Genomic DNA, 14,732 nt, shown 5'->3' with positions numbered 1-14,732 from the left:
GTTGACAAACATAAGAATTTTCATATAAAATAAAATAAAAAACTTGCATCAGACCCATTTTTCCTATAATATTCAATCACTATTCAGAATTGCATTCTCCCACTTCATGCACTTACTTCGTTTTATTGTTTATATAGATGGCTGTCTTTTTCTGTGTACAATCTTTCCTAACATATTGTATTTATTTTATCGGATTCCTTTAATATCTGTACATAAATTAAATTTCACTTACCTTAAATGCTTATTTAGCCTTTATTTTTATTTCATTTGTCTTATTAGAGACAAATGGAAGTCTTTAATTTTTTTTATACTAATAGTTGAACTAAATAAAGTGGAGTCAAATTTGGGTATTGCAAACAAATAATATTGCATTTTTGTTGAGAATTTTAAAATGACAAGAACAACTGTTGAAGAGCATTAACTGGGAGATGAGTGAAACAAAATCTACCCAAACCTGTAAGAAACAATTAACATATTTACATCCCAAGCTTCATCTTTAGAAGTCCATCTGATTGTGTGGCAATCCAAAGTTTTTTCTCCCTAGCAATGATGATATCTGCCTGCTTTTGTCTATTTTGGCAAATGTTCATGCACAAGAAAAGAATTTGAGGTCTGCTGAGGAAGGATTCAAGAATGGATACAATTGATTTTGCCTTTAAAGCAGATTGACATTTCAAAGAAAAATATAAAAAATTTAAATTTTCCTTTCAGAAATGACACAAAAAATTAAAATGTTCTTAAAATGAATAACGTAACTTGCAACATATTATTTTATCCGTTATGTTTTTAACTTGTAATTTCATTTAATTGCAAGAAGAAAAAACAGAAAGCCAGTAACATATAGCAAAGAAAAGACTTGGAAGGGCCATTTTTTAGAGATGTCAAAATTAATTTAAAAAATGAATATACCATGTACTTGCTGGAAAAAATACACCAAAAATTAAAAAGAAATTTATATCATTTACTCTTTTTTTAACAAGGGAGACCTACTTTAATATTTAAATTTAAGGTGAGTTACAGATCTCTTTTCAAAAGCAGTTGGACTACTGTGCATTTCACATTTAAATTTATTTTTTAAAAGCTCATTGTTGAGTTAGAAAATCTTTTTAAAAACAAAACCCTTTGCGCAGTTTTAATATGCTATATTTCAAAGCTCCTGCCCCCTCAGGGTGTTAAACCTGACATTTTGTCCCCTTATGGCAATAGATTTGAATACCACTTACCACTCACAATATGGCGTACTCACTGACGTGAGACCAAAAACGTCGACGTTTCGATGGCGTCGTGGTGACAGTACCCAAAGCGGTTTACGTTCTGCCGTAACCGCCTGCTCACGTGACGCACACTTCACGTAGTCATGGCAGACGACTACAGGCGACAAGATTTTGAGTTGGAAAGGAGAATATTTGAGCTGGACAACAAATGTTCATGTCTCCGAGCTGAAAAGCAAGGTCTCTATTAGGCATCTTGTTCTATTATTTATGAGTTGTAACTGTCCTAAATAGTTTATTTATAGAAGAGGAACAATTTTCCTGTGTTGTTTAGCCAAGAAGCTAACCAACGAACGTTAGCTTGCAGCCATAGCAACAACTGTTGTCTTAAACTGCTGTTTGACAACTTATTTATTGTTATTTTGAACTAACCCGCGTAGCACCAACTTTATAATAGATATTACTGTTTAAGTCGTGGTGTTTTTCGTATTTACTGTTATTTTGGTTAATGACAAACATTAAATCTTGACTTAAGGTTTTAGTTTTTTATACTAATGACTTTAAATTGGGGTGTGTATGTGAATTGCGTATAGCTGTTCACATGTCCTAATAATAAAACCAAACAAGCACGATCACGGTAGATAAAAGGTGCTTGCAAAACATATATCCTTAAATCTAGTTACTATGCTGCCAATGCTAAAAAAACACCCCTTTTGAAGAGTGCTGGGTGTCAAGACCCATTCTTAATGTTATGTCTATTCTGTAAATGTTAATGTAATTTGATCTTCTTTCTTTCCATAGATGATGACTATTTGCAGAATGCATCTGCTGTGCTAGAGAAATTAAAAGGCTTCTACAGAGAAGGAGGAGAAAGCTTTAACATTTCCAAGCTCCTGCAGGATTACACACAGGTTTTTGTTTTTTCACTCACTAACCCATTACTCACTAAATGCTACTAATAAATTGTTGTGAAGCTTAAACTTGATCAATTACAGATTTGTTAGCTCTTTATCCCAGGTTTCAGGTTTAGCCAGAATTTTTCTCTGTGGGTTTTTAGGATTTCCTCCTCATGCATAATTGAGTTATTATAGGGTGCTCCAGCTGCTTCTTGATTACTTGTTCTCTCTCTAAATTACCATTTGGTATCACATACACCCATACTATATATCCTGTATGTGTTTTTGTTGGCCCTGTAATCATGAGCATGCATTTCAAGGGATAAATGTAAAACATTTGACAAACAGTGAAATGATCAAATTATATCTGACCCTAACCATCTATCCATAGTACGTTTTCTCACACTTGCCAAATGGCAAGACATTTTTCAGTGAGAGTCGATTAAGTTAAACTCTCTTTGGCACCAATAATTGATGGTAGTCCATTGTAATAACAAGGTTTGGGTTCTGCAATAACAATAATAAAAAGATTTGTAACACAACAAATAACACGTATTTGATTAGAGAAATTGCTCAACTTCAGAATAATTTTAGGAACCTTCCGGGAGGAGATGGACAATCCTTGATTTTGTGATTTTGTGTTTCATTTTCAAATTATCTGTGTAATTCGAGCAACTGCTATCTTAAAGATTTCTTTTTTTTTTAAATCAACTCTTACTTGTATAAATGTATGTAGACATTGCTGGGGGTTTCCCCCAGATAAACGTTGCATCAGTGCAGAGATGCTATTTACTGGGTAAAGGTCCTGTAGGGGTCTAGTTTATTTGAGTCTAGGTCCGAGTTATAAGTCCCCCATAGATTCATACTTGCCCACACTTAGCACCCACAAATATTTTGAATATAAACAAAACAGCATTAAGTGGATGAAGTTGAAAGTATTTCTGTTGGGAAAAGGACATTTTTGCTGCAGCCACCCCTTGTTAGGCTTAGATGGTGCAAAGCGTGTTATGTTTTGCAACTAATCTACAAAAACAGTTGAAGAAAAATTTGAGCATGATTATAAAGGGATTTAAAGAGAAAAGCCATGTTTTTGATACAAAAATCCATTTTACTTCAGTCTAAATCCTTGTTTGTTTTTTTGCAGAATCTACATCAAAGGCACATTCACATCAAAAAACACAGATTTTACTGACTTTTTCTAGATAAACAGGAAGAAGTCATTGTGCCGATTTTAATAAAAGAAACTATTAGCCTCACAGAGAAAATTAAAATCAATTCAGATATGTATAAATCTGGTTTAGTAAGGGCGTCTGTCTCAAGCTACTTACAGTTGTTTATCTATTAGCTTCTCAAGGCTTTTAAGTTAATTGAGCTTTTGTTGTAGAATTAGAACATTTATTTCTAATAGAGATTTTTGTTTTTTCTATGCAGGCGATACTTGACATCACTTTTTATGAAGAGAATCAACTGGTAGATCAGGAATTCCCTGAGGACTCCTCGCCGGTTAAGATCCAGCAGCTGCTGCAAGACTTGACTGAGCCAGAAGTTTTAGTGGGCAGACTGACACCTGGACAGGAGGTCAGCATGGTTTTCTTAGAGTTTTTTGGTTGTGTCTTATTCTACTGTCTTCTTCACGCATTCTGAAATGACACAGTCTATATGTGTAAGTGGTGGTCCTTAAAGCCCACTAAAGGTGAAGACACTATCATCTAATAAGAGCGTATTTCCATTGTGATTTAAGGCTGCTTCATTCTTTGATTGATTTTCAGAATCTCTGTAACATTATTTTGTACCTTTGCACCCTGAAACACGGAGCTATTCATGGGTTTTGGTCTTTGATAGGTGCAGTGTGTGTTGGGCACAGAGATGTTGGAGTGCCTCTACTGGAGACGTGGAGCTCTGCTGTACATGTACTGCCACACCCTTCATCAGCGAAACCAATGGACAAAGAAAAACAAGGACACATTCATAAAGGTACCACACTCTAAATGGAGACTGCCTTTGAAAAGGATTCATACTCTGGGTGCCTTTTTACATTTTGTCACCCTGTACCCACAGAAATCATTGGGTTTTATTTGGGACTTTACTAAATAGACCTGTACAAACTAGGATTAAAGGGATGATTATACATGGTACTTCTAAAACTCAAAATGGTGTGCTGTGCATTTGTATTTTCCACATTTAATGCTGATCATTTTTAAACAAAGCCCAGTTCCAGCTATAACATTGATATTAAGTAAACAGTCCATCTTCATGTTATTTAACCATAAACAGCTATATTAAGGCCAGAACAACAAGTTTGTTGACAAGAACAACAAAGACAAGTGTACAGTGGAAATAAATTTAATTGCAACAATTACAAGCTTTGGCCGAGGAGGAGGAGCTGAATACATACCCCCCCAACCCCCCCTCCCCCTTCATTTTTTCCTTTGCATAAAAAAAAAAATGGCAACCATGTATATCCGTTCTACCCCCTTATTATTATAGTCATCCACTTTGTGCAAGGGCAAACACACAAATTCCAAGTAAAATGCAAAAAAGTTCCTCTCTATGATATAACCAAATCTGGAAAGGGCAAGGAGTAAAATCTCAAGTCCCTTGACTATTTAGTATGTCACTATAATGCTTTTGAGACTTTTCTCGTCATACCATGTTAAACTCAATACATTTTTTGATCCAGTGTATTCAGGAAGGCGTTCGATATTTGATGCGAATGCTACAAGTAAGAAACACAGTGAAGCTCAGCGATGGGGTGGTTCTTCATGAAGGCGCTACAGCAAGCATTTTATCTGAAGGTAAATATGGTCATCTCTGCCTAATAAAAACTTTACTCATGTTGTTTTTTTCTTCCTCACACGTTTACTCCGTTATGTTTTTTGAAAGGCATTTTTTCTGACACTCACCTTCTGACAATGATGTACATTGGAGAGATGTGTTTCTGGGCTGTGAAGTATGAGGACTGCAGCGGTGACTCCACAGAGCACAGAGAAGATGGCCTTCAGTTTCGGGACATCGGTACTCAGATACTGAACAAATACGTGCATGCCTGCGAGGGCCCTTTGCAGGGGCAGGGCTGGAATACGGAAAATGCCAAGGAAATCCTTAGTGTTTTACAGTGAAATAAACTGCTCCTATGTAAAAGTTACCACCAGGCACAGGTCAGTGTTCAGTTGTGTCAAACCTAATAAATATGGAGCTCCATGAAAGAGGTGTTGTGTTGTAGAAGGTAAAAGAGGGGAACATGCAAGTTTATTTGAAGAAGAGGTCTGGATTTTCTTACACCCAAAGAATTTGGGTGTGGAGGGGGCCAGGAGCATGTGAATGTGAGTTTAGAAAATACTGCTGGAGGAAAAACGAAGGTGATAAAGAGAAGAAGCTCAGCAATTGTTTCTTTTCTGCTGACTAAGCAGAACTCATCCTGAATAGTGCTTGGAGCAGTTGTTTTGCTCTAAAGATGTTATAATTTTATTATTAATATTCAGAAGGTATTATTTAAATAAAATGACCATCTCTAATTTTAAAGGTTTGTTTCAGATTTAAAGATAATCTGGCAGGATATGTAACATTGCACGTAACATATTATTTATTGTTTTGTTGCAATTTTTTGTGTTTAAGGTGTAGTTGTGGTTAATATGTGTGTATAAAATATACACATAATAGATAAAACAAGTTGTTTCAGAACCAATGACCAATTTTATGTATGTTTAGTTGTGTTCATGCCATTCTTCAGTTTTCCTATATATAATGAAAATAAATTTCCTTCCACTCCACTTGAATAATATCGGCTGTGTAGCTATTAATACAGAGCCTGTTATTTGATGAAGAGAAATCAGTTTTTTATGTCTTTGTTGACAATAAAGATATGATTTGTTTTCAGAAAGCGTTTTTTTCTGTTATATAATTTGTATTGTTTGAAGAAAATTAAAAAAGCATTGCTTGCTTCTTCTATGTGTAAAACTACACTACCCATAATCCTCCATTACTGCCACTCACAAGGAAGTACAGACAGGTAAAGTCTAAGTTGTTTGGAAACGTAGGATGAGTTGGAAGCAGCTTGTCATTCGCTTCTACCGTTGAAGCCATGGCTGAGAGACACGGGCAGCTAAGATCTGTGGTTATTCGCAGCTTCAGGCGGTTCAGTGAGCGATATTTTCCAGAGAAAAATGGACAATCCTTGACGTCTGAAGTGGAACAAGAAGCAGAGGGATCACACTTTGGGTATTTGGACAGTTTACCAGTAAGTCGAACAAGAATTGGCAATGGTAGCTAAAGGGGGAATTTACAAGTAATCGAAGGGTTGTCCTCAGAAGCAACACTGTTCAGGCTTTGTACTTGACTTGACTCTTTCGATGCGGTTGGTGACAAAGACTTGAAATCTTCTAGCATCGTTGTTTATGTAGCCAAGAACAACTCTGGAATCTGTCCAGAAGAACTCTTGTAGATCTTGGATTTCGAGCTCATTCCGGAGCATATCGCTGGTTCGAACTGCAACAACTGCTGCAGCGAGTTCAAGTCTGGGTATTGTTGTGACTTTTGTTGGAGTAACTCTTGCCTTTCCCATTACGAGACAGCAGTGGACTTCATCAGATTCATTGATGGATCGCAGGTAGCTACATTCGCCGTATCCTGAGACGCTTGCATCTGCGAAATGGTGAAGTTCGTAGCTTTTGACGTTGCCGAAATCTGAAGGTAAGTAGCATCTCCTGATGTGTGTCTCAGACAGATTGGGTAGGTCTCTGAGCCATGACTCCCATTGAGGTCTTAGGGCTTCTGATAGTTCTTCATCCCAGTCGACTTTGTCTCGGCACATCTGCTGGAGAACTTGCTTCCCAACGAGGACGAAGGGTGCCACGAACCCCAGGGGGTCATATATGGAGGCTACGGTTGAGAGCAGACCTCTTCTTGTCAGTGGATGGGGCTTTACTTGGACTTTGACTGATGTAACGCACCACTCTACCCCAAGAACTCTCTCCACGTGTAGTACTCCGAAGTCCATGTCTTGTTCTTTGACCGCAGCACATTCTTCTTCTGGGATGCTCGCCATGACGTTCTTGCTGTTTGAGACAAACTTGTGTAGTCTCAACTTCCCAGTGCTGCAAAGTTCTCTTGATTCTCTGACAAGTTGTATGGCTTTATCTTCATTTTCCACACTTGTCAGACCGTCGTCCACATAGAAATCTCATTGGATAAAGCGTTTAGTTTCTTCACTGAACTGACCTTTTCCTTGTGCTGCCAGATGTTTGAGGCCGAAGTTGGCACAGCCAGGGGACGATGCTGCCCCAAACAGGTGGACTTTCATTCTGTAGACTGATGGTACTGTATCCATGCAGCCATTCTCCCACCATAAGAAGCGTAGATAGTCTTGATCATCCTTTCTTACTTGAAACTGGTGGAACATTCTTTCGACATCACACATGACTGCAACAGGGCTCTTTCGGAAGCGGCACAGGACACCAACCAGTGCGTTTGTCAGGTCAGGACCAGTGAGGAGATGGTCATTAAGGGATGTATCTCGGAACTGGGCAGAACAGTCAAATACGACACGAATTTTTCCTGGTTTCTGCGGATGATACACTCCATGATGAGGGATGTACCAAGCTGGGCTGTTGTTGATTTCTTCCTCAGGGACTCTTTCTGCATCACCACGAGAGATGATATCCTCCATAAAGGTACAGTAATCCTTGTAGTAGTTTTCATCTTTCTTTAGTCTTCTTTCAAGACAGTTCAGGCGGTGCATTGCACTTATCTTGTTGTTAGGTAGCTCTGGTCGCTCCCTTTTGAATGGTAAGGGCATCTCGTAGTGACTGTTCTCCTTTTGTGTGATGTTCTCTTTCAGCTTTGACAGGAACTTCATATTGTCTTGTGAGATCGGATTATCTTCCTTGGCTCTTTCTGAGAAGTCAGACTCGAGGACCTTAATGATTTCTGAAGTGGTCACTTCTTTCACCTTGAATCGGTTTATATAGTGTACTTCCGTTCGGAGGTTGATAGAAGACTCAACATCTGGTGTCATTTGTCTCACTTCTATACAATGACTCGTTCCGATGGCATCTCCATAGTCTACACAGGGACTTCCACACCCCACGATGCTCCATCCAAGGTCTGTGCGTTGTGCGTAGGGCTGGTTTGTTTTGCCAGATACAACTTCTCTTGGTAGAAGTGCTTGTGAGCAGTTTTACCCGATGAGCAGGCCTACTTCACATTCCAGTAGAGGTGAGATCTTTTCCTGAAGGTGCTCCAGGTGGGACCAAGCTTTTGCCTTTTCGTTTGTAGATATGTGAGCTCTGTTGGCTGGAATGAACTCCCTTGTATAGGCTGGTGGTAGGGAGATCTTCTTTCGTGAGTAGAAGCCACGGACTTGTAGATTGTTCACTCTTTGGGAGTTTGCTGTTGAGGTTGCAGTCATCATAGTGAGCTTGAGCTTAATTTGGTCTTTGTTGGCTTTCAGCTTGTCAGCTACTTCACTTAGAATAAAGGTTGAGTCGCTTTGAGAGTCCAGTAGCGCATACACAAGGACTTCTTCTTCTGGACAGGTTGTAGATGAGAGCCAGACAGGAAGTATTGCAGAGGTATGTGTGCCAGCCTCACCAGAGATCGTTCTGTATGCAGTAGCAGCTGTGCTTGTTTCTTCACGAGGCGACGATTCAGCTTCCTCTTGGCTTTGACTTTGCCTTTCCTTAGCTTGTGTTGGTTTCTTGTCACCTTTGGCTCTATCCACGTGCAGGCAGGTGGGGTGCTGCTTATGGCAAACATCACACTCACTTCTACTGCTACATTTCTTTGAGTAGTGGCCAGGCTTGAGACAACCAAAGCACAGCTTGTTTTCTTTAACAAAGGTTGTTCGCTCTTGAACTTCCTCCTTCATGAACTTTCTGCATTTGAGCAAGGTGTGTCCATGCTTCTTGCAGAAGACACATGTCATGACCTCCTTTTTGTCTGAGCTTGTAGCTAGTACCTTTGCTCCCATGGTCCTGTTCCTGTTGCCTCTTGGGCTCTCTGCTTCGCCTTGCTTGAGTGACTGCAGAGAGGTGATAGGGTGACAGGCGATCTTTGCTTCTTTGATTAGAAATGCAACAAACTGGCTGAAGGTGGGGAACTGGCCGATCTGTTCTTCTATTTCAGTAGACTTCCGATTCCACCTGGCCGTTAACCAGTCTGGTAGCTTGGAGAGAATCTTCCTGTTTTCGTTGCAGTCATTCAAGATTTCCAGAGCCTTTATGTGAGTCATAGCAGCCTCACAACTGCGGAGAAAATCTGTAAACCTTCTGAGCTCGAGGCAATCCTTAGGTCCCATTTTGGGCGATGTGTGGAGCTTGTCTCTAAACGACTGTGCGATTGTGAATGGGTTTCCATATCTCTCGTCCAAGAGCTCCCACGCCGCAACATAGGCAGACGCTGTGCCAAGTAGGAAATAGCCATTGATCGCTTTCTTTGCATCTCCATCCACATACCTGCGGAGGTAGTAGATCTTCTCATTTTCCTGGATGTTCTTCTGGTTGATCAGCGTTTTAAATGAAAGTCTCCAGTCACTGTACATCAATGGATCCCCACTGAATACTGATGGTTCGGGGATTGGGATTCTGTTGGTACTCACAGCATCTGCTAGCACCTTGATGAGCTCTGCTGTACTTTCATTTGGGGAGGTGATCACAGTCCTTGGTGCAGAAAACACATACGTGGATGGAGGACTTGTGGGAACAGGCACTTGATTGACTGTTCTCAATTCACTCTTCATTATGATATCTTTCTTCTCTTCTTCTGTGACCTCCACTTGGTCATACACTTGTATTCTCGCTTGTGCTGCATTTAGACCTTTCATTGTCTCCAAATGCTGTACCTTTCTTTGCCTCTCATCCAGAATCCTTTGGAGAGCTGTGTGTTCCGCTTCTAGTTGAGCCTTGATTTTAGCTTTCTCCTCTTCTCTCTGGATTCTTCTTTTTAGATTTTCTGCTTCTCGTTCCATTCTCCATTTCAACTCTTCTGCTTCTTGTTCCATTCTTATTTTCAACTCCTCTGCTTCTCTTTCCAAATGACGCTTTACAACTGCTGCCTCTTGTTCAGCTATTCTCTTCTGAGCTTCTTCATTCAGTCGCTGTATTTCCCGTTGTTCTCGTTCTTGTTCTTGTGACACCTTGAGAACGGCTTGGCTTGCAGCGGCATCAGCTGCAGCTTCTTGTCGTCTTTCAGTGGACCCATTTGTGTGTAGCGAGGTCCTCTTCGAGTCTGAGATGAGAGAACTGATACTAGAGTTGAACAGAGAACCTGCTTCAGGCCAGTCATCTTCTTCATCAGGTGTAAGCCCACCCAGTCGTCTTAAGGCTCTGTCTATGATGAACTGAGATACATGGACACACAGATCAACTTTCCGACGTGTTTCCTGATCTGGAGTTTCGATTGTCCGAAGTTCATTATAAACACACTGGACATCTGCAGAGAGACTATGAACGTCATCGATGACATGGCTGAGCATATCATCAGATACTCTATCTGTTGCTTCTGATTATGTTTTCTTGGAGTATTTAACGTGATTTCTCCATCTACCATACATATATCTGAACTTGTCTTGAAGACCTTTATTTTTTTCCTCCTGCATTCCTCTACCCTTCTCTGTCAGAGTTCTGGATCTTTCACTTCGTCTTACTGTCTGTTCTTCAGCAGTATCACCGACTTGACTCATTTCAGGCTGCTTTCGGGAATCTTCTTTGTCACGAGTTTTATCCCTAACCTGACCAGTAACCTGCTCTTCTACTTGATCAGTAAGCTCTCCTTGTCCTGACATGTTGTACACTTGTAAATGTAAACTGATTATGTAAATCTAATAAATCGGTAAGCCTATTTATACTATGGCTGCTTGCTGTGTGATTATTTATAATTTTTAGAATTGTTTTTCTAAAATAACCTATACTTATGTAGATTAAACCCCTTATTAATTTAAATGCCTCAAATAAGATTTAACAATGAAATTATACTTTAAACCTCAAAGCACACTTATTTAAATACTTGCAAAAAGGAATTAAGTCAGACCTTGTTATCTTGAAAATCACACCATATATAGGTTACAGTCAATGAAATACTTAAAAACATTGCAAAACATGTGTTATGTGGGTGCTTATTATTATTATTACTCTCTATCAACACACACTTCACTTACACAATAACTAATAGCACATTTACAAAATTGCCCTTTCTTAGATCACCAACTTGTAAAGTGTCCAAGCTCCTTATGGCTTCTTTATGCAAATGTAGCTCTTATGCAATCTTCTTGCCTTTATGTGTTTGTGAGATGCAGCTGAGTTTAGCCTTCAGTTTGCACCGTTATGCAGTTCCATGCGCTGTCCCATGTTCGATGAAAAGGACTCTGGCGCCATCTTCTGTCCCACTTGCGTCGGTGAAACAGTCCGAGTTTTCACTGTAATTCCCTTCAGGCACGACGAGCACAAATGGATTTCTTGAACTGATTTAATGAAGCCTCCAAATCTTCATTAGCACCGTGAAAACTCGTTGGCTACATGCCACAATGAGGGAATTATCCGTGAATTAAAAGGTGATTGTCCTTGATGCTGTCCTTGGTGTGAAGTGTGTATTTATAGAGCACATTTTGGGTCGGTTGTTGTCATCTTTTCTGTTTTTCCTTTCCTGTTCTATTGACATTGCAGTGTCCCTATAATCTATAAAACTCCCTGCATGAATTATAATTAAGCTATTTATATGCGTAAATCAAGTGGAAAACTATGACGATAGCTGTACTACTCCACTTGTGAAAGCAAAATCTGACAATTATTCTTATTGCCATATTGCCTGACAGGACACTGTAAAAAAACAAACAAAACAAAAAACCTCAGGGTCAATCTATACTGTTCCAACATGATCCATATTTTAAAAATAAAGACAAACTATACTTTCTTACAGCCTTTGCTAACAAATAAACGTATATTTAAAAATCTGTGCTTTCTAGATAAATGGTATAGTGGATAAAATTCCTTCAGTTTAGATTTCTGGGACAAACATCTTTTCCATTGTCATTACTTACATACTTTTATCAATAATCATTCTGCATAAAATTTATATTTATAAGTACTTATACCTGCATAAATTGATTATAAGTCGTTAATAAAATAGTTATTTATTTGTGATTTCACTGAAGACTCCTGGATGACTTGCTGAAACATCATTCTCTTTTTATAATTTTTACTCCATATATAACACAAAATTTAGTTCTGAAAAGAGCATGAATTCTGTACTTATCTTTAATGTTAGTATACTGATGTGAACCAATTAACTACTAAAATGGCAGGGGTGGCCAAGGGGGTGGCCGATGATTGGCTGAGGGTGGCCATGGCCACCCCTGGCCCCCCATCTTGCTCCACCCATGTCAGTAGACTCTTCCTATCTATACCAACCTGTGGTCTATTAAATGTGCACGACATAGAAGGATAATCCATGACATCTTTTACTTGCGCTATACATTAAGGTCAGAGTTCATTTACAGACCTTATTGAGCTGGAGGCCGGCCCAGTTTAATCTGGCTCTGCGGTCACCTTTGAGGTTTCTGAAGAGGATACTTTCTGCTCTGCAAAATGCTTTTAGTGTCGCCATCTTTAGGTTTTACACACAGGGTCAGAGATGTGGAGCGCTATAAGGACGCTGAATGTGACTAAAAGCCCGACGACATGAGTCTGCGTCCCTGAACGCACCTCACAAAGGGGGCGTTTTAAAGGCATGACCCTTTCATTTAATGTTAACCCTTACACCACCGGTCTGCTGCTGCTTTGCAAATAATAAACCCGACAGTAATTTACCTTAAACCTAGTTTCATCAGACAGTTTGAATAAATATATGCCATGGTAAACATGTGTTTATTAACTTTGTTTTGGATTCGCCGCTTATGCACACTAAAAGTCAAAAATTAGAAGAACAAACCCTTTATGGTTGTACTCAATGCTGCCACCATGTTGTGTGTGGCACTGTTGTGGAAATACAAGAGTTTCCATTAGCAGTTGAGTGGTTGTGTGTGATTGCATTCATGATCCAAGTGAATGCAATTAAAAAGAGAGAAACACAATCAAAGATTGTTTCACAGAAGTTAATTTAAAAGCCTTTTCCAAACTTCAATGAGTCCAAACTTTCTCTGCAGTTCCCATATTAAGAAACTAAATAAGAAGTCTAATTTAATTCAGTTTCGATTTAAATATTTACAAAATCATTTCACGCACACAAGAAGAGGCAAAAATAAATTCATAATATCCGTTAAGGGACAAACAATGCCTATTTAATTTCCACAGAGTTGACAAACATACGAATTTTCATATAAAATAAAACAAAAACTTGCATCAGACCAATTTTTCCTATAATATTCAATCACTATTCAGAATTGCATTCTCCCACTTCATGCACTTACTTCGTTTTATTGTTTATATAGATGGCTGTCTTTTTCTGTGTACAATCTTTCCTAACATATTGTATTTATTTTATCGGATTCCTTTAATATCTGTACATAAATTAAATTCCACTTACCTTAAATGCTTATTTAGCCTTTACTTTTATTTCATTTGTCTTATTAGAGACAAATGGAAGTCTTTAATTTTTTTTATACAAATAGTTGAACTAAATAAAGTGGAGTCAAATTTGGGTATTGCAAACAAATAATATTGCATTTTTGTTGAGAATTTTAAAATGACAAGAACAACTGTTGAAGAGCACTAACTGGGAGATGAGTGAAACAAAATCTACCCAAACCTGTAAGAAACAATTAACATATTTACATCCCAAGCTTCATCTTTAGAAGTCCATCTGATTGTGTGGCAATCCAAAGTTTTTTCTCCCTAGCAATGATGATATCTGCCTGCTTTTGTCTATTTTGGCAAATATTCATGCACAAGAAAATAATTTGAGGTCTGCTGAGGAAGGATTCAAGAATGGATACAATTAATTTTGCCTTTAAAGCAGATTGACATTTCAAAGAAAAATATAAAAAAATTAAATTTTTCTCTCAGAAATGACACAAAAAATTAAAACGTTCTTAAACTGAATAACGTAACTTGCAACATATTATTTTATCCGTTATGTTTTTAACTTGTAATTTCATTTAATTGCAAGAAGAAAAAACAGAAAGCCAGTAACATATAGCAAAGAAAAGACTTGGAAGGGCCATTTTTTAGAGCTGTCAAAATTAATTTAATAAATGAATATACCATGTACTTGCTGGAAAAAATACACCAAAAATTAAAAAGAAATGTATATCATTTACTCTTTTTTTAACAAGGGAGACCTACTTTAATATTTAAATTTAAGGTGAGTTACAGATCTCTTTTCAAAAGCAGTTGGACTACTGTGCATTTCACATTTAAATTTATTTTTTAAAAGCTCATTGTTGAGTTAGAAAATCTTTTTAAAAACAAAACCCTTTGCGCAGTTTTAATATGCTATATTTCAAAGCTCCTGCCCCCTCATGGTGTTAAACCTGACATTTTGTCCCCTTATGGCAATAGATTTGAATACCACTTACCACTCACAATATGGCGTACTCACTGACGTGAGACCAAAAACGTCGACGTTTCGATGGCGTCGTGGTGACAGTACCCAAAGCGGTTTACGTTCTGCAGTAACCGCCTGCTCATTTGACGCA

The 14,732-nt window shown here is 38.4% G+C and overlaps 1 protein-coding gene across 1 annotated transcript; it reads left to right on the top strand.

The window, feature by feature from the left end:
• The first annotated feature begins 1,325 nt into the window (after positions 1–1,325).
• cunh5orf51 (chromosome unknown C5orf51 homolog) lies at positions 1,326–5,877 on the top strand. The gene is made up of 6 exons (XM_038308110.1): positions 1,326–1,451; positions 2,013–2,122; positions 3,539–3,685; positions 3,950–4,081; positions 4,788–4,902; positions 4,991–5,877. The coding sequence occupies exons 1-6, from the start codon at positions 1,358–1,360 to the stop codon at positions 5,224–5,226; spliced, it is 834 nt and encodes a 277-aa protein (XP_038164038.1). The 5' UTR covers positions 1,326–1,357; the 3' UTR covers positions 5,227–5,877.
• The last annotated feature ends 8,855 nt before the right edge of the window (positions 5,878–14,732 follow it).

Source organism: Cyprinodon tularosa, unplaced genomic scaffold, assembly GCF_016077235.1.
Source record: "Cyprinodon tularosa strain WSP-4 unplaced genomic scaffold, ASM1607723v1 ctg63, whole genome shotgun sequence".
Classification (NCBI taxonomy): domain Eukaryota; kingdom Metazoa; phylum Chordata; class Actinopteri; order Cyprinodontiformes; family Cyprinodontidae; genus Cyprinodon; species Cyprinodon tularosa.
This window is presented reverse-complemented; position numbering and strand designations above follow the sequence as displayed.